Source organism: Tachysurus vachellii, chromosome 15 (assembly GCF_030014155.1).
Source record: "Tachysurus vachellii isolate PV-2020 chromosome 15, HZAU_Pvac_v1, whole genome shotgun sequence".
NCBI classification, from domain to species: Eukaryota; Metazoa; Chordata; class Actinopteri; order Siluriformes; family Bagridae; genus Tachysurus; species Tachysurus vachellii.
Window position 1 is genome coordinate 12,778,605 of NC_083474.1, and position 21,796 is coordinate 12,800,400.

At 35.7% G+C, this 21,796-nt stretch overlaps 1 protein-coding gene across 1 annotated transcript; it reads left to right on the plus strand.

Moving 5' to 3' along the window:
• Window positions 1–11,148: 11,148 nt before the first annotated feature.
• si:dkey-35i13.1 (uncharacterized protein C11orf87 homolog) lies at window positions 11,149–14,026 on the plus strand. The gene is made up of 2 exons (XM_060888439.1): window positions 11,149–11,672; window positions 12,216–14,026. The coding sequence occupies exon 2, from the start codon at window positions 12,374–12,376 to the stop codon at window positions 12,842–12,844; it is 471 nt and encodes a 156-aa protein (XP_060744422.1). The 5' UTR covers window positions 11,149–11,672; window positions 12,216–12,373; the 3' UTR covers window positions 12,845–14,026.
• Window positions 14,027–21,796: the final 7,770 nt, after the last annotated feature.

Genomic DNA, 21,796 nt, shown 5'->3' on the forward strand with positions numbered 1-21,796 from the left:
AGAGAGAGAGAGAGAGAGAGAGAGAGAGAGTTCAGTAAGGACAAATTTGTATATTCATGCAGTTTAATCAAGCTGTCCTGCTTGGTGTGCTTCTTTTTTGCATCTTAGTGCCTTTATTTAAATATATATTGTAAAATTCAAGGAGGATGTAGACATTTAAAAGAAAATCTAGTACCTCAATATATTAAAAATCTGTTATATATTATATGAAATTATATATAACTGATATATACAAATCTGTTGTAAGTTATAGGTAATTGTACATAATTTATATAACTATATAGTAACTATAAAATTTACCTATGCATATTAACTTTAGACTTGACACGTTCAAGCACAAACCTGGATTAACTGTAGGATTAACATCAGTCTCTATCCTAATTATACAGGTACTATCCAGTTAAGTTATGCTGTAACATCCATACAAACCCACACTGGACAGTGGACAGAGTTTCTGGGATTATTATGTATGTAAAGTCACAACAAGAAAAAAATTATCTTCCTGCAAATGAAGCAGTTGAAGCACCTGATCAATTTCGTAATTGGCCGTAACTGTTTCAAATTGCCTATGTTGCCTCATACAGTGCATTTTCTGTGTAATATTGAGTTCTATTCTCTCAGTCTCTTTCTGTATTACATAGATAGTTCCTATACATTATGTCCTCTTATCAAATCCTACATTTAAGGAATCCAATTTCTCTACAACAATGGGTTGTAGATGGAGGAAGAGAAAATAAAACTATTTCATAACAGCCTAGAGATGCACTGTGCGGTAGAGGAAAAAGTAGGAAATACGACAAAAATCTGTTCTATGGAGTTTATTATCCTCTTGAGCTATATGTAAACATTTACCAAAATGTTTTTAAATCCCTGATATAGAGTTAAGGACTTACTTCATAACACGCATAATGGTATAAAATGCAACTGTTTCGCTTCAGTTTTGTAACACAATGTGCTTAGGAGGCTTTAGAAACTTTAGACAAGAAGGCTTTAATAACAGTACCAAAACAGGTACTGCAGAGAAGCTTCAAAACATGATCAGATGTCAAACGATAGAACCAGAAGGTAAGTCAGAAGAACAGGCTCTAGTCTCATACAAGGCTATCAGGGATAAGAGAAAAGCTCAGCACTTATGCAAGCAGAGGATAGGCATGACATTTCAAAGAGATAAAGAAAACCTTGAGATTCTATATGTGCAATAAAGACGTGAACAGGAAAATAGGGTCAGAGGTTATCACTTTCTTCAGGATTTTGTTTTAATATGATCTGCTGTTTCCACACATTAGTTAAACTGACATTATTGATTGTCTGATGCAGAATGCTGTAAATATAATGTTACAAATTTTGCATCAATTCTTCTCCTTATCCCAATGTCATCAGGTGAGCAGGCACTCGGATAGCGGAAAATAATTTGTTTGCAAAGTCTGTAACTGAGAATAATGAAGAACAAGTTTCCAAGAATCAATAATGGATGAGTAGGTCTATAGTATAATGAGTGATTACAACAATTTTCTATTAGAGTAGGGCCAGTGGTTATGATTTTCATGCCAAATTTGTATTTAGTTCAAGAATCAGACAAGAAGCCTGCATTGAAAACCTGGAGAACAAACTCAAAAAAAAAAAAAACAAGGTATAGTCAAGTAAATAAACCTTGGCCTTTAGCGTTTACAAGTGCCTGCACTGGATTATATGCAATTGACATAGATTATTTAAAAAATAGATGAGTTTATTTTATTGGCTTTACTGTGAATGAATAATGGCTATTAAAATGACAACATGAATTACATTGTAAAATTTGTTTAACAAATGATAGCCAGGGTTACTCGAAGACTGTGTTTAATGGTTTTTCATGATGGCCTTTTAAGAACAGGAGGTGAAAAAGTCAACTATTTACTGAAAGGATAACAAAAACCATATTCCATGTGTACAAATCTGTTTAAAGTAATGTAGGGATTCCTGAGAAAAACGAGTGATAGAAGGGATTCCTACAGTGCAAAAATGCATCAAGAGACATATATTATATTCAAATATTGTTATTGTGGCGCAAGCCTTCAGATTCTTTAATTTGAAATAACATCTAAGTAACTGCATAAATGATAATAGTAAATAACACTGAAATAAAGCAATTCTTGGAGAAACACCTCTAATATAATTTCTCTCTCTATTCCTTACATATAAACACATTTTCTTATATGTCATTGGATATGCGAATAAATGTATTCTGAATTGTCAGAAAATGATAATTCACACATTTTTGTCTTGAGTTTATTTATATAATTGGTTGTTTTGTTGGAAATTAAGATGGCACTGAGACATGTTGTTAGTCTCCTGAAGGAAACAGCTTGATGGGTCATCCTTCACTGCACCAAAATAGAACTGACAGCCCATGTGTCATCTTGTTTAGACTTCTTTTATGGCATATGCCATTACAGTAATTTGTCTCAGGAATGGATTTGGTCCAGCAAATGGGTATTATATCAAGAATCACTGAAGATTGTACATTATATTAGGGTTTACATATATATAAATAGCATGTTAATTGTATTTCTGGGTCACACATCTTGAACCTATGACCCTCCTGTGTTTAAATGTTATTTCAAAAGTGATATGAAGTTACTTAAAATAAAAAATAATTGCTCTAGTTCCCTGATTTAGAATAGGAGATGTGGTATATCTATATCTAGCTATCTCTATGTATGTGTAAATGCGGTAGCTTTGTGGTGAAGGGGTTGGACTACTAATCAGAAGGTTGTGAGTTTGAATCCCAGTTAAACTAATCTGCCACTGCTTGGCCCTGAGCAAGGCCCTTAAGCCTCACATATACAGTGTATATCACCTTATATTGTGAGTTTCACCCATATTCAGCTATTCAGCAAACAGCAAACTAAGAAACCAAACCTGAAATAAAACAAGTGGCTGGGAAAAGAAGTAGCATAGAAACAAGGCATTAGGATGCTTATGATGTGATATGCTATTTAAGTCCCTAAACCTCCAGATGTTTTGATATTCTATGTAGGTACTGACTGACTATGTTAAAGTGCCCCTCTTTGTGTGTGTGTGTGTGTGTGTGTGTGTGTGTGTGTGTGTGTGTGTGTGTGTGTGTGTGTATGTCTGTGTTTGTGTGTGCGCAGTGAGATTGACTGCCATTCAGGTTGTATTCCCATCAAACAGATCCAACCCTGACAAGGATAAAGCAGCTACTGGAGGTGATGAATAGATGATGATGATGATGATGATGATGATGATGATGATGATGATGATGATTATAATTATTGTTGTTGTTGTTGTTCTTCTTCTTCTTCTTGTTTAGTGTATATAGTGGTCTATACAGATGTATACGGTAGCAGTACACATTTAGAACTTAATATTAAAATTCCATCTTTAGTAGGTCAACACACTTAATTTCCCTGCAGTGTTTATCAGTCACAGGTGACCACACATTAATGAGCTGAACCTTACTGACTCAGCCTATTGGCAGGGTCCCTAAGAGCTTAACACACACACACACACACACACACACACACACACACACACACACACACACCCAGGATTGCAGCCTCCTCTGATCTATCTCACTTCAGCTGCTGCACTCATCTTTTGTTCACCCTTTCATTTATTTTGTCTATAATAATCTTTTTTTCTCACTCTGATCATGTACAGTCTTCAGTCAAAATCTCTAATACCTATATGAAATGCAGATTATGTGCGATGATTAATATTTAATTCTCATTTGTGCAATGTTAAATGGTTGGAAGATTGAACATCAATTGATGTTTCCGTCTGCTTTCCCCCTCAGATCAGCAATTGGAATGAAAGCAGAAACCATTTATGACAAGAGTGCTTTATAAAAAGACAAATTACAGCTAAATGTAGGTAATTAGTTGCTGCAAGCATTAATATTTAAAAGCAATTTTTTTCTCAGCCTGTATCCTGTGTTTGCCTTTTATATCTAGGTAATGGGGGAAAAAGGTTTTCACCATGGGAGAAAAACAGAGAGCTCATTTGGTCTGTTTCTATGGAAATACAAAGATCTGATTTTCGAGGCAGTGCTTGTGGTGAGCCGCAGGCCAGGTTTTTTTTATTTTTTCTGACAGATCCACAACTCCAGGCTGCAAAGACAAGGGTTCTGAAGAGACTAAAGTATGTAATAAGCTTGTTTTTGTGTATTGATTATTGCAGTTAGTTTAAAGACAGTGAACACAGTCCCGAGGAAGGTCATATCTAAAATAAGATTTATGTGAATGAAGTAAATGTGCAACAAGGGGAGACTTAAGCATTAAAACAAAATTAAACATAAATAGTAAATACTATCTGAATTCAAGCAGAGTACCCTAAAATAGGTCAAAGACAATCACTTGAGTAACAAAATTCAAAGCAACCAACTCCCAAGACTGAGCCACAAGCAAGAAGATGCAAAGAGCTTGAGTGCAGTTAATGTGTTTCTTTACAGTATTGCTGCTGGGAGTCAGTCTCAAACTGGAAGTCTTCCTGCAGCTCCATGCCATGACACACCCTGGTGAGAGTGTAGAGTCTGACAGATTATTTTGATGTGCACTGTCTTAAAAAATATATTCAAGGGTTTTTTCAATAGTTTCTTTGTTTCTTTTAGAAAAGATTCTTTGTTTCCAAAAAGGGTACTCGAAATTCTCAATGACTGGGAAATCAGTATATAGTTTATAACAAGTTTCCTCATACACTGAATCATGCATTCACCCAAAAGGATAAGCAGAAGAATGGAAATTGTACAGAATACATTCACTATTTCATTCTTTAGGACATTAAACTGTTTTACACAGTTCATCAATTCATGATAATTTTGTGGAATTATATGTATTTATCTGGCCAATGGTTTGGTCCAGTTAAACATATTTTAAACAAATTAAACATGAAGCTCTATAACATAGGTTTCATAACAGTTGAAATTCAAGCTGAATATCTGACTCTGTTCTGTAATGTTTGAGTAAGGTGCCTGAGAAAAGTCTTTGATTGGGATTGCATGATTTAAAGAGTTCTGAGGACAGCTGGTTTCAATCGTATCAATTCTCTAGTCTAATTAAATAACTTACCTTCCTTTCTAATCTGTCAACCAGTTGGCAGTCTCTTTGTAATTACCTGTGAAGCTGAAATGCTGCTAAGAGGCACCCAGTCTGACAGCTGCAGTCTGAATTTTGTCTTGTGTCTAAAAGATTGTATTTCAGTTTTAGAAAGCAGCACCATCCACATACAACTTTTAAAATTTCCTCTGTTTCAATTAAAGGCATGGGGGAAATCAGTATTAATTTGCTATTCACAAAATGCAACACTTTGTCAAATTACCCCAATGAAGATCTTTACAGATGATTACTGTACCTAAATACCTGAATTCAATGTTTTTGTTGGTTAGTTTTACCTATTGATGGTACATTGGTATCAGTGCTTTATTTGACATTTTTGATTTATTAATTATGTTATATACTCAACATCAACTTTAATAGTTCAAACCTGAACGCTTGTACATTTAGGCAGTTCAATCAATCCAGCCAAACATACGGCAGCAGCACAATGCTTAAAATAATGCAGGTACAGGTGTAGAGCTTCAGATAATGTTTAGTTTAAACATCAGATTGGAGAAAAAAATGTCATCTTTGTGATATTAAACATGGCACGGCTGTTGGTGTGAAAAACAGCTACAGTTATGTGGGTGAAAGCATCTTGTTGATAAGAAAAGTCAGAAGAGAATGACCAGACTGGTCTGAGCTGATAGGAAGTCTATAAGCCGTCTTTACAACCATGGTGAGAAGGAACATATCTTAAAAAGCACAACTGCACAGCTAAAGATTAGATATATTTAAAAAAAAAAACAACTGTTTTTTCCAGTTTTCAACTGTTCAGTTTGGGTGAGTCTGTGCTCATGATAGTCTCAGATTAGACTCGGATTCCTGTTCTTGGTTGACAGGAGTAAAATCTGATGTGGTTTTTTTGCTGTTGTGGCTCCTCCATCTCAAAGATTGATGTGCTGTAGATTCAGCGATGCTTTTCTGCTCACCACAATTGTAAAGCGTGCTAATTTGAGTTACTATATACATCCAGTCAGCTCAAACCACTCTGGTTATTCTCTCTCATCAATAAGGTATTTCAGCTTCCTCTGCTCACTTGGTGTTTTTGGCCCACAATTCTCTGAACCATGCTATTGATAAAATCACAAAGATCACATTTTTGCCTGAGGTGAATATTAAGAAGATCTTGACATGCCTGTATCTGCATTTTATAAATTGTGCTGCTGCGACATAGTTGAATAACTTGATGAACAAAACAAAAAACCCCACACACATACACAAAATAACACAACCAACAATTGACCAAGGAGAGAACTGAGCGAAAACCCTATAGTATTTGGCTTAGAAATGCCCTTATGCAACACTTAGCAAATACATAGTGTAGGTGGTTATAGTGAATCGGTCTAATGAATGTTTTCAGAACTGCGGTAAGATGGAATGTGGAGGTGAGACTATAAATGTTGCACTTGAAACACATGCTGAACAAACTGAATACTACATGCATGCTACAAACTGAAATGTACCAAAAGAAGATTCGAGTGACCCGAAAGTAGTGATCTTCTGTTTATTTATGGTGTTTATTCTAAGAAACTAAAAACTTAAATTATGTGTAGTTTACCAAAGGAGACTGAATATGAAACTGACCTAAAACATTAAACATTGTACAATGCAAAACGTAAAAAAAAAAAGATGTAATTATACGAAATCAACATGGAATCTTTAAAACCCACAAACTGCTCTTTTAAACTGAGATGCACATAACTAAACAAACCTTTATGTAATATGCACCTTTTGTTTGGTTGGAAAATTAGATGAATGTTCATGATAAATGGATGAACATGTTTTTATTTTAAAGTGAATCTTTCTGTTTTAGGAGCTAGTGTTAATAACCCAGGGCAACAGGGCTGCTTGCTTGGCTTGGGAATGATTTAAGCTACATGATGTTCTGTTTTAAAAACTTTATACAATTAATTTGCAGACATTCCACTTACATTCCACTTACATCTATGCCTGCTTTAGAATACCTCACACATGGTTTGTAACCAACAGCAGCTTTTAATGGCCCTAGTTTGGCATTAAATATGCATCAGCTGTTATCAACTGAATGCATGAGGAAATTTGCACAAACTGTGATGGTCTCTATCAGTTAGTCTGAAGTCTTTGTGTTCTAAGATATTATGCTCTTTTATGTGTTTTATAATGCTGAAGAAAAAGCTAAAGCATATTATATAATGCATGACTCAGTATTTTAAGTATATGTGTTCAAATAAGACTTACCATCTCATCACCCATATACTCTCAAACAGTGGCCTGCAGTGTGAGTGAGTTTGCACAGACTGACACAATCCATGAACAAACCTATATTTGTAGAAAGCAAAGAAATCCATCCAAATCATATCCACTGTCAAGGATATCTATTTTATATAAGGCAAAAATGTACCTAATAAAGAGGCGAACATGGTGAATATAAATTTAATAAATTAACTTAACCATCACATTTAATGATTTTTTTCTATTCCTCTTCCCTAGACTTTAACTTTTTGTCTTTTTAACTGAGAGATACATACATATTGAAATTCTATTGATGTCCACAACGATAATGCTCATATTACAGAATATCATGCTCCAGCTATTTTTTTTTTATCTTTAATATTATCATAAAACTTATTGTTGTCATGTACTGTATCTTTTGTCGTATGTTGTTCTGAATGCATACTGATGTTTTTTTAATCTAACTATTTTCTCCCTCTTATTTTTTATGTCAATTTATCTTGTTATTTAAAGAATCAACATTTTAGTGGTAATTTCTAGCTTTTTTCTAGTTCATACATAAATTGTAATGTTATACAATGTTAACTTTGTGATTTTGCAATTGCTCTGCTGCAAGACTACCTGTGATTTCCTCATTGTCTCTTATCTGTCATTTACCAGTCACATAGCTTCCCTCTCTTTTCCCTTGTCCAAAATCTGACAGTTCTGGGTCTGGGTCTGTTGCAGACATCAAACGGATCAGGTTTTCAGATTTCTGTCATACCCTTTTCTCTTCCCTCCTTATACTTTGCCCTCATCAAATTCAGCTCAGTTTTTTTAAGCGTACCTGTCAGTCCACTCTTCACCATGCTGAATCTAGTACATCTAGGGTCTGCTCCTGCAAACTTGCCCTCTCTTTCTATCTCCCATCACATTCTATCTTCTTGCCCAGAAACTGTCTCCCCGGGTCACTTTCCTCTTAATCCGAATCTGTTTTATCTACTTTGTTCTCCTCAATCTGCTCCTCCATTACCCAGTCACCCACTATTCTTTTCTTTCTTTTGCTTTATTTCTGCTTCTGCTTCCCTTTTACTTCAACTACATTGCCCACTCTTCTTGTCTATCTCACTGCTTTACCTTGACTGTCTGTTCTTATTTTTCTCTGCTTCTGTCAAAAATTCTGTCATATTATTAGCTGTCACTACATACCTTGGTAAATTTCCCTGGCAAAACACCATATCCTACTTTTGACTTTAGATACCCCACATGTCTCTCCTATTCTTATCTTGTTTCCATTGGCTTTCCTCCTCTCACAATTGGTGGCTAGCCACATTTCTCTACCTACAAAACATTTTATTCTGGTACACTTTGTCCATTTTAGAAGGTTATATCACCTAACCCATTTTTTGTTCTCTTCAGATTATACATGGATAAACTCAAGCACCTTGTTATTCTTTTACAGCATAGCAAACAGTTGCCCCTTATTACATTCTAACATAAATGCTAATTAGTGCCACTTTTATTTATGTTAGCTTATGGTTAATCATGACAGTCACATTACTATTGCTATAACTATTTTCATCTATAAACTTGCAAACATTTGTGGAAATGTTGAACTCTGAGTTCTTTAAATGATTTCTAAGCTCTCACAGGTTATAATTAATACTCCAGCAGGCAGAGGTGCCTAAGGTCTAATGAGTTACAAGAACAATATCAAACACAGTCCTGTTCTACCCAGAACACTTAAAAAGCTTTTAGGTAATTTTTGAGGCAGCAGCTCTAATGTAGAGCAGACTTGTAAGAGATTACAAAAAGAAACTGTGACATTTACATGTTCATTACCAAAAAGAAAAATGAAATGTTAGCTGGAGGGTCTTCTGATAATACATGTGATCTGATATACACAATCCAAATGCAAGAACCCATAAGATTTAAGAAAGATGTATACATGTCATTTTTGTTGTATTATAATACCAACCATAATTATTCTAGATACAAACTGTGGTGTATTGCTAGTTGAGACATTTCTTTAATTGGTTCCCATCCAACATCTATCCATTTGCATATCCATTTTAGAAAATTAATAGGGCATTTTCACACATACACCATCTAGCACAATTTTTGTAGACACCTGAAAATCACATCCATATTTGGACCATGCAACAAAGTTGGAACAATTGTACAGGATATTTTTGTATGCTTAGCATTACAAGTTCCCTTCGATGGAAATAAAGATCTAACAATACACCTATGTACAAAGTGAGGTCCATAAAATCATGATTTACAAATGTTGCCATATAAGAACTTGAGTAGCCTGAAGAGAGCCCTGACCTAAACCCCACTGAACACTTTAATGAACAAGAAAGGAGACTGCACTAATGCTCTTGTGGCTGAATGAGTACAAATCCCTACACCAATACACCAAAATCTATTGAAAAGCCTTTCCAGAAGAGCAGAGGTTATTAAAACAGCAAAGAGGGACTAAATCTAAATCCGGAAAGGACGATCAAAAAGCATATACAGGTGTGACGGTAAGGTGTCCACAAATTTTTGACTATAAAGACTATGTGAAATACATATACAAAATATAATCCCATTGACTATATTAAGAAAATGTGCACTTTAAATGTATATTGTTATAGCAGATCCTTCTGTCTAGAATTTTTTTTCATTTCAGCAGGTCATAGCCAGAAGGATTCATTACAGTTAGTAGGCTTGTGTGTGGGCTGCCCTGCTTTTTACTGTGGCAGGTGAAATAAGGGCATTATTCACACTAGTCTATTAATAATGTATAAGCAATATCTCTTGAGTTTAAGAAATGACTTACAAAATGACTTAACCATTGACTGGAATTAATATAAGATCAACCTTAATAAAGCATCTCAACATTTCTCTTTAAATTTTGATCACAAAGTACAAGACACACATATTGTTTGGCCTTAATTTCATTTACCAACAAAGATGCTGACATAGAGTACATATCAGTATATTTACAGGATTATAAAAGTCAGTATATATCCCCAAGAAATGTTCTGTTCTTGTCTATTTAAAAGTGGTATAACAAACTGATATATGCATATTACATTACATTATTCATGTTTCATATTGCTAAAGCCCATTATTTCATCACCAGCAAAACACTATGTATTCAAACTCACCGTCACTATCTGTAGCAGATAGTGGTCCAAATTTAGCCACAGTGAGATCAGTGCTAAGACATTGACAGTGCAATCTAAGGAGACAATTTACACCAATGGATGCTCAGCACTTCTCTACTGGCATCCAGACCATGAAGTCATCACTACCTGGCTGCTTTTGTCAAGTAAGAGTTTAGGAGGACAGATTTGTAAATAGGGTGTTTATATGAGAGCTGTTAAAGCTGTTTAATGTTTTTAAAAGACAGGTTGTCAAATTATTAAGGTTAAGGTCATGGTCATGAGTTAAAGGAATCATTAGGTTTTTTTTTTAATCATTAGGGTTTAAAAAGAGTGTTCTGCTTGTTCTTCCCAAGTGGGAGTTCCCTCTGGGTTCTCTGGTTTCCTCCCAGTACTGGTAGGTGGATTGGCTGGTGCCCTGCAATGGGGCTATGTACTGTATGGTGTTGCCTCCAGGGTGTATTCCTACCTCCCTGGCATAGACTTAGAATTATTGAAGATGAATGATATACAGTTGCATAAGCAATGCTATTTTTTAGTATCACACCAGTTTTTATTTTACCAGTGGACATTCTTATTCTAATGTCCTCTCACGTATTCTGCGTCCATTCTGCCATTTTGACAAAACAGCTGTGAGCTCGACAACTCGGAACGCTCTTTCAGATCGTTCTTTTCCAAACTCAGATCCCGTATCAGTGTCGCGTTAAACACTAGCACGCGCGCCCCAGTTTCCCCGTTTTATATAGCGATTTAGCTTCCTCACCCCCCTCCTCCTCCTCCGCGAATTCAGCACTGAACAGCTCCTTTCGCGCATAACGACATGAGAAGAAATCTAACAAGCTCGATAGAATTCATTGCACCCGAACACACTGAAATCTTTAAATGCGTCTATTGTTCTCCTGCAAGTGTTGAGTTCTCGCCGACTCAGCTGATGGGACAGAACGGGCGCAGCTTTCCGTGACACGAGTGGCAACAAAAGCGAGTCGTGTCTTCCCTCTACAGTGCGTTACAAGCTTTACTCTGCAGATCTGAGTGAAAGACGGAGCATATGCGTGTAAAAATATGCATGAATGAGCTTGCTGGTTACTGTGCCCTTTTGGGGTTATCGACACGTCATCACGATCTGTGAGGGATTGGCCGCTTTTCCGCTTCCTTTTTATTTCTTTCTCGTAATCTGCAAACGCGGCCAGTCTTCGCCACCCGAACGGAAGGATTCCCACAGTTGTGGAAGGTAAACTGCATTTTTTTTATTATGTGATATCTTGCACTAATTATAGTCGTTGCACTCAAGAAAATTCATGTCAGATGTGCTACTTCTGATATATTTTGCAATTTGTAGCTCATCCACTTTAGTCTTATGCAGGAATGCCGCAGTTAAAAATTAAATCTCTTTCCTTCCAAAACGGTGTTTTTATATTATGAATAAGAATCAAATTAAACTGCGAGTATCATTATTATATTTATTAACATATTGCAGACTATCCATAAAGCGACAGGCCTACCAATGATCCACATATATTAATTATTCATTATCAAAGTTCATGTACTATTGCTGGAGGTTTTATCAGTTTCCCTGCTCCTGGTTGGACAGAAATAAAATATGTAAGCGATGTTCATGATACACGGTGGGTAACTATTTTTTATGTTTAGTCAGACATTTCGAAGTTTAAACTACACTACATTACATTACACTAAAGTGATGGTGAGGTTTCAGTGTTTTTTTTCCCTAACCGCATTACCACTTTTATTCAATTCTGTATTGGATCTTTTTTAGGGTGCCTCCCGAGGGAACCTTGAAATCCGTCCGTGGAAGAGGAATGAGCGCAATATAAAGGCAACGGTGATACGCAATTCGCCGACAGCCGTCATCATCTCGTCCTCTTTTTTTTTTTTTTTTTTTTTGGAGAGGAATACACTTTTTAAAAGGACTAAATGAGCGCCGGGTCTTCCGAAAGCCTGGCGCTTTCGATTCCACCGTGCAACCCGAATGGCACGGCGCGCGCCAATGGCACGTGCGCCGACCCCACCGATCCGCTCTTCCGTTCCTTTTCGTCCACGATGGTGCTCTTAGTGCTTGTGGCGATGATCGCCGGCACTATCCTGGTCTCCCTCGCCACCTTTCACTTGCACAAGAGCAAGCTGAGGAAGCGCAAAATGCAGAAAGCACAGGAGGAGTACGAACGCGACAGCGGCCGCCCCAAAGCCGTGCTCGGGAAGCCGGAGATCAGGCACTGCGTAATGGAGAGACCAACGGCGGTGCAGAAAAGCGATCTAAACTCGAAAATATCGGATAAAGAAGCCACCGACAGCGCAGGCATCCCAGAGAAAGAGTGCGCAGATAGTACGAGACATACAAGCCAGATGCGTGCTGATCACCTGTTGGAATCCGTCGCGGTGTCTTGATTAATGCGATGCCATCCCAATCATTTGACTCTGTAAATACATCCCGTGTTTTCGTATAATTATATTACACGGGGAGATGCAGACCTCTATACGCATGAACAGTGCTATGTCTTCTTCAGCTTCAGGAGGGAGGAGCCCGGTGGAAACAATAGACGCGTGCTTAAAGGCCAATAGATTTATAACGATTTATAAGATAATGTGTGAGGATTGTATAGATCTTCTTTCATCCATGTGAATAAATAGACTCCCACCTCTAAAACAAGGATTGCCTGCTATACAATTGTCATCTGGATCGCCAGAGTTGATGGATGATGTGGACCAATCTGTAATATTTGATTAGGAGTAGGCGACATGCTGGATGATATATTTGTTTTCAAAAGTCAGGTATGATTTAATGATTGAATTGAGGATAGAAATATCGTGAATTTCTGTATGTAAGAGCTGAAATAAGGACTAATACAAACAACTGGGCATGTAGACTTTTTCCTCATACTTCCTGGTACAGATTTTAGAGTATTTCTATACAATCTGCTCAGCAAGGTCCCCAGTGTTCACACCCACAGTGTAGAAATTTAAATTAACATTTGATTTATGAATGAACTCTTACATATTTCATTTGCATCCAGATAGAATAACCTAATATGGAGGACGATGGTATGATGCAACACTGTGGATTTTGCTGTGCACCTTTATTTATAGCTGTCTATTGAAAAAATATGTATTGATGTTAGGCAAAATTGTGATCTAAGTTTATGTCAAGTATAGGCCTAAGATCAGGTGAGAGCTGAGAACTTTCTCTGAAAGCTTGGCATGAAGAAGTGTAGTAGTTTAGCCCCTTTCCCTGAGACTGTTAGTGCACTATTGCAGCTCCTAGTGGTAGTATTAAAAGCATCTTCATGTTTTGGTCAGAGTGCTGTAAGTCCCATAGCGATATACAATATATTTCCAGAGGTATTTTAGTTATGTATTATGCTAAGGCTTTGGCTCATTGCTTTCATCTTTGCATTTTTGCTCAAGATTAATCTAAAGCTAACAATTAACTATTTTATTATAATACGATTATATCTAAGGAATGTCATTTAAAATCTACAGTGAATAAGAATTTTTCCAGAAGTTATTTTCTGTATTTCGTTGACGTTGTGTTTAACCATAAGGAGACATTTAATATAACATTGTAATGAACACAGGTATTATTTTATTTTTCAATGCCTACTTTGAAATACCAATAAAGAATTGTGAAAATGTTTTGTGTGTGTGTGTGTGTGTGTGTGTATGTGTGTGTGTGTGTGTGTGTGTGTGTGTGTGTGTGTGTGTGTGTGTGTGTGTGTGTTCTTCTTGCAAATTCTAAATGGAGCATCATTAAGGTAATAGGCTCATTAGTATAATGTGCTAATCGTGACAGGGAATAGAAAAGCCCATTACAAGTGAGCTGGCATTCTGCTGGAGAATAATATATATAGATGTAGTCATCCAATGTTATAAAATGTCTGTCCAATATGAACAAATATTTTGCCTTTTGGCTGTAAACCTGAAATAATTGAAGCCATTGTGGCGATGCGTATTCACAGAACGTATTTTGTTAAGCGACTCGGAAGTTATGACAAATTCGGTTGTACTTTTTTGTTAAATGCCTTGTGTCATTATTACAGTCCTTACATCCACAAATGTTCATGTGCAATTTATGAGACTGGGTGAGTATTGATCACCTTATTAGCAGATTCCATCAAGTTCAATTAATCAGACAACAGAAATATGTACTTATTTGCTTGCCATAACAAGAAGCTCACTAAACTATAGGCCCTACATGATTAATTTCAGCCCCTAGAGGACCCCCTTAGTAGGCCCAGGTTAGTAATTTATATTATCCACCCACATTGACACAACTGCACAGAACTATCAAAGCATCTAAACAAATATAGAAGGCATGTCTATGTTATTCACATAACATATTCTAGCACAGAAAATGAAAGAAACCATATCTACAGCTTGGCATTCAAGAAAGAAAATTGGCCATGCTCTCTGGATGAGGGGGATAAAGAGCAACACTGACCAATCAGAGGCATCTGTGGATTTGTATGTGTAAGCCAACTGTTAACACATTTCTCTATGTGTGAGCAGCAATTTAAAAAGATACAGTGGTTGGCTTCACAGGTCTCAGTGTAGGAACCTAATATATACATTTATATTTGTTTTACTATTTCTCATTTAGCTGATGCTTTTAACCAAAGGAGAAGCAGAAGAGTGATTAGAGTGCTTGGATTTTAACTTACATCATTCCATATAATACAATAAACCCTTTCCCACTGAGTAACTTAACTTAGATTCTACACAGAAAAGTAAATCCAAATTCAGACCATACGTTTGGATGAAAAAATGGAACAAATCTTCGGCTGGTTGTTGTGTCTGTTTAAGTCAATTTTAATTACCATTGACAAGACAATTTATGCAGTCATCTCTTGTAAAAGGCTAAGTGCCCAACTCCAGCAATATCCAGTAATTGGAATAAAAGCAATGATAGCCAAGTACTAAAACATCAATTAGTGTAAATGGCTTACAGATGTCATTTTTTTCATGCTTGTATTGTGGGCAGATTAGCCATAGCTAATTCAAGTGAGACGACACCTAACCTTGCCAAACTACTGCAGAACTTACTACTTTCTCCTTTCTTTCTCCCTCTGATTTTCATTGTGTGGTCTGGCACAGTCATGAGCAACACATTCCACTTAACAGCTTTTTCACTGGGAAGATGTGGTCTGTGGAGGATGAGACACTTTGATAAAAGCTTTAGCAGCCATGCATTATAGGTGTGGGAGTGAGAGTGCATTCCCCCAACTCCTGCTTACTGAATGACCTACTATTTTAATGGACTCGGTAATCAGAGCAGCCAGAGAAGTCATCTGACACTCTTGAATGTTTGCATATCCTACAATATATAGGTGGAATCCAGGCATAGGGGAGGTTTATTGATTATGTAGATTATGTACTGTTTTTTTTTTAAGTTTTAAGTTTTAAAACCGTTATTATCAGATCTGCATAATACACCAATCAGTTTAATCTTGTATAGATTTGTAAAAAAAAAAAAAAAAAAAAAAATAGGTACTGTACATGTTAAACAGCAGAAATGTCTTTATATGAAATGCTGTCAGTAGGCATAGTAATTCCAAGGTAATTCAGTTAGGATTGAATTCCAGAATTGCTTATTTTACTTTATGAGTCCCTTCCGAACATTTTACAATTAAGAAAACGTAGACAATTTGCGCAACAGCAAATCATCTAAGACAAACAGGATTTTGCTAATTAGTGTCATTTCATACAATGTGCTGCTAGGAAAGTGTAAAAAATTGTCATGCTACAAGATGCTGTGAGATGTTTTTGCATTATGATATTACATATTCTTCTTGTACCTGCCTCAGATAGCTTTACAGTTCAACATGTGAGTTCTCTGTGCCTCAAGATAAAATGGTTGCTCACTTCAGAATAAGGACAAAGCCATTCACTTACAGATGTCTGTGTTGAGCATTTATAGAAAATGGCAGTTAGGTCGATGGCTTAAGAAAGAGAAGCAGTGAGTTCTCATACAAACAACACTTCAGATCTCATGCTATGATGCTTTAGTGTGTAGGAGTATTGCCAATATATAGTGTGCAGATGAAAGGCATCAAACAGCTCTAGGGAAAAATGGGCCAAGCAGTAAAGTGGAAAAAGAATGTTGCCTGAATTGCCCTCAAGACGTGATTGACAGTAAAAAGATGAGAACCAATAAAATTCTGTAATAAACAGCTACAAAATGGGCCAAAGTGGACAATGCCAGCCACAGATATAGAAAGTCTTTTACAGAAATTGGCTGAGAAATGGGAAGGTGTAAAGGCAAAAAAAAAGGATCCAATTAGACAATAATTGCAAATACCTTAACCTGTGTGCTACATTAGTTACAGCTACATTAAGACCAAAATATCACAATGACCCCAGCACATGCACTGACTTTCAGTACAATAAGAATAGTCCAATTCTGAGAGCTTATGTAACATGGCAGCCAGAACCAGACATACAGCTGAATGCAAGTTTGGAATATGATCTAAATATTTTCAGCTAACTTTTTTACGCCCACCTTCTCTCTGACTTTGTAACTTCATAACCTCTTTGCAGAACCTCTGAACAGCTTTTCTGTCCTCTCATTTGCAGTTTTTGGTGTTCTTTTCTTGCTGATATATCATTTATAACTGAAATGTTTGTGAGACAGTCAAAGAAAGATTTTTCCTGCAAATGTTCCCTTGGGGTTCGAACAATTTTTCTGTTTCAGCAGCCACTAATATTTATTTTTACCATTGCATGTTAACTTAGACAGACCAAAATATTACTGCCAAGTTTCAAATACTTTAGTAACTTTGCTTTAGTTTCTGGTTGCACTATCCTGACATTGTGCACATATAATGTTTAGAGTTTGATCATAGGAGAACAGAAAAATAGGATAAAAAAAATAAGAAGGCTTTTGTGTCAGTTTGTTTTTAGAAAATGGTAAAAAATGTATTCAATATGAAAGACGGGAGTAAAAATATCCTGGAGGTTATTTTGGTGTTTATTAAAACTTTTTTATTGGGCCTTTGGGATAAACTTGGAGGGGAAGATAGTAACCAGTGTGCATGTCTTCTCACTTGAGGGAATGCTGATGAGTCAAGAGTGTGATTGCATGTGCCTTCCAATTGTGCTTGCTGGAGTTTGTGCTTCCTCTGGAGAATCTGCAAAAAGGCAAAAAAAAAACACATAAGTTGGAGTGTTGTTCCTCTGCAGAGAGTGCCATATTTATCCTTCTCATCACGAGACACCCACTGGGAGTGATTGGGAAGCTGAGCGGTCTCCAGCCATGTCTGGGAAGTTTCAGCTCCGCTAGAAGATTGTGTTTTTGCTGAGGTTGCTCTTGGTCATGCAATGGCAATTAATGATATGTAACTTTAAAGATACCACTGTTAGCAGTGCTAGTAGCAGTAAAGAAAGATAACTCTGGACTTCCTGATTTATGGCATAATGAATGTTATTCTTATCACTGATCTGTCCTTATACAGTGCTTTGCGCAAATTCACATTACCCTGAAATTATCTGGTATGAATTATCCTTTGTAGAGAAGCATGTTACTGTAGATGCATGAATAATTTTACAATTTTTACTTTATTTTTTGGCATCTATTTAAATATTTTGTGTCAATTGAGATTATAACCTCATATAATGACAATCATATAAATCCCATGTTCCAGGTAACACTATGAAATTTTATTTCATAAATAATGTTTCTAAAGCTGATTAAATTAATTTTTAATATCAGTTTTAATGGATGATGCATTATGTGTGTCCGTCTACTGGGGATGGAACATCTAAAATCTAATACTTTGAAGATCATGCAAGCACTTTACAACAGGACCAGGATGGTGACCTTTAAAGAAATATGCTTTTTGTAAAATATTAGAACTAAAGATGACATGTCTATGTTGTTCAAGAGATCAGTTACAGCACACCAGTCACTTAGCTTGCACCACAATGCACCAAGCTGAAAACATGACAATATTCAGGACAAAAAAGTGATTACAGTAAAGAATGATCAAGGTGTACAGAATGCAAATTCCAGTGTGCTGCATTAGGTCAATTGATGCAAAAAAATCTCTGTGCCCTTGCTGGACATTCTTTCATATACTCAAGATGAGTGAGTTTATACTGGAGTACACAATCACTGAAACAGTAGAATAGCCCATTCAAAAAGCCTTCCTCTATTGCCTTGTTCCATTAAAATTCCTCTCATCAATCATGGAAATTCAAATGATGTGAAAGCCTCTCAGCGCCGTCCTCTGCCTGCTCCAGCATAAAATCAATCAGACAGCCCAAGTGCATGCTAATGAGCGGCCGTGAGCTGGAGAAGCTGATGCAGGCTGTCATGGTGTCCAGTCACACAGGCTGATATGCTCAAAGCGTATGTTGCGACTTATTCAAGTCAAGTGATCAAACAGGTATGGTGGTTTCTTTAATAGCATTTATTTAAAAAGCAGCACTCATTGGAATTCAACATAATTTCTGTCAACATAAACTAAAGGAGTCTGATATTAAACTAATGATGAGCAATGCGATCAGCCAAGAGATGACAGTAGATGGCATTACACTGACAATATACTGGGTTTTATTAACAGATAAACAAATAAACCTTCAACATATCTTTCTGACTTATCTAAAGGAAGCATATCTGCAAGCAATGTAATACACTGTAAAAGTTGCTGTTATGTCATAGTATGTTATATATATATATATATATATATATATATATATATATATATATATATATATATATATATATATATATATATATATTTATATATATATATATATATATATATATATATATATATATATATATATATATATAAAACATACTATGACATAACAGCAACTTTATACAGCAACAGCTATATATCAACAGCAACAGCTATATATATATATATATATATATATATATATATATATATATATATATACGCTGTTGCTGTTGATATATAGCTGTTTCTGTATAAAGTTGCTGTTATGTCATAGTATGTTTTATATATATATATATATATATATATATATATATATATATATATATATATATATATATAGTATACAGTAACACACAACCCAGTACAATTCCCCGTTTGTTTGAAGCACGATGCAACAGTCTCACCTACTGATTCAACTATTATATTTTACTGAATTATCTGCACTAAAAAATTGCAGTGAAGCAATGCAGGCTCGTGGAGCTAGTTGTTGTTGTTCATTGGTATAAGATTTGAGTCATAGTCAAGCGGGTGGTTTGTTCAAATCCCAGCACCACCCAACTGCCTTAATTGATAGTACTTTACTATAAATATGTAAATATTTAAGTGTACAGGTTAAAATGACTATAAACTCTACAGTTTTACAGTATATTAAATGTAGTATAAAGTTGTTAAAAGGAAGTCAAAAAGAATATTTCCAATAAATCAAAAAGAATATTTCCATAATCCCATAGTTGAATATTTCTTTTTAAAAAACTGTTTAAAATCATCATGAAGAATCAGACTGGACAAATTGTGCATGATGTATTATTTTTCTTTCCCAGAACTAGCATCTTCAATGGCACATTTATACAAGATCTTTATGTATATTATTTTGTTCTGCTATGCAATTTATCATTCAGATTCTGTTTGTCAGGTAGAAAAATTTTGAAACTAAGATAAAGTTTAGTAGTAAAGATGTTGCGTGTTAAACCCTTTGTTTTATGTTTGTGTCTGACACCGTGTGTAGGAATGTGAGAGTTTTTAAACCAAAATTCTGGACTAACAAAAAGCAAAATGGATTAATATACAATAATTGCTTTTATTGAATATTGAAAACTGCCTTGCTCGTTATCATATTTTAAGCAATTAAAACACTAATCTTTCACATTAATAAAAACATCTGTACACCTGTTTATTCATGCACTTATCCAGTCAGTCATGTGGCAGCAGTGAAATGAATAAAATCATGCACAAACATACTACTGATTTTGTAGGATTTTCACACAGAGGAGTGTGCAAAACATTGTTTGCAAAGAATTATCTGAAGAACAAACATCCAATGGGTAGCAGTCTTTTCAACAATCTTTGACAGCTGTTTCAATGAGCCTGTGCCCACTGTGGATTCCTGTTCTTAGCTGAAGGGAATAAAACCCAATGCTTTTGAAGCAGTTTCCTCAAGCTTTAGGTATGTTGTGCATTGTAAGATGCTTTTCTGCTTATCAGAGTTCTACATACTTACTGTTAGCTCAACCCAGTCTGGCCATTCTTCTTTGACTGTGGCATTTCTGGCCTCCTGGCCTTTTGTTTTTTTACCCCATTCGTGGAAACTGTTGTTAATGTAAATCATAGGTGTAAATCAACAGTTTCTAAATAATTCAAACCAGCTCCTCTGGTATCAACAAACAAACCACAATGAGTCAACATTGAGTAAGTTCAAGTACAAGTGAAAAAATGAAGTTACGTCTACAAGGTTGTTGGTTTATGTATTTGTCTCAGTCTGTCCTTTTCAGCCAGCCGTTGCAGAAAAACATAAGGAAAATAAATTAATGAACAAAATAGTGGAGGTAGGGACATTCTGAAATCTCTCACGTTCAGTTGGGTTGAGATCTGGTAAGAATGAAGCCAACAGCTAAGTAGTTATTTACAGAATTTTCATACTCATTAAACTTTCAGTGAGTCCTAGTGTGCTGTGGAGGGAGACCGAGTCAGTCTTGATTCTGGCTTTGCGCTAAATAGATAATCGGGCTCAAGCCATGCCAGCATAATAGATCTACTTTTTTTTTCACTGTGACCTGTCAGTAAACAATATGAAGACAATGAAAGCTCATGTGAGTGAAATTACATGTTCCCCTTTTTACTCTAATAATCAAAATGTAGAAGTACTGTAAAAAATATTCTGAAAAATGTAATTTACTGGCAACAAGGTAACTGACAAGCTCAACTAGCTTGCATTGATTAAACACTTCTAACATTGATCTGCACTAACAGATTTAATTCAAGGTAGCTAAGCTACAGTTAAAAAAATTCTTGGTTTATGTTCCAGCACCACCAAACTGCCATGATCGGGTCCTTGAGAAAGGCCATTAACCTTAAGCTGAGTAGTTTCTTGCATCAGTTACAAGCCTCTGCTTTTGAATAGCATCATCCAAATAAGCAAATGTACTGGATTATGTGTTATTTTATACTGTGTACCATATTGCAGTACTTTTTTGTAAACATGTTTTACAATTGTTGCATTTTCATGCATGGATCTGATTTTGCGCAATAAACTAAAATTAAATTCACTCTGTGAAAAGTTATGTTGTGTTGTGTTGTGCTATGTATGTTAAATATATAGGTTATAGTAGGTTATCATTCTGTAAATATTTACAGTAACTTTTTACAGTGCAAATTGCATTTC

Coding starts and splice junctions, on each gene's coding strand:
- si:dkey-35i13.1 (XM_060888439.1), top strand. CDS start 12,374: ATGAGCGCCGGGTCTTCCGAAAGCCTGGCGCTTTCGATTCCACCGTGC.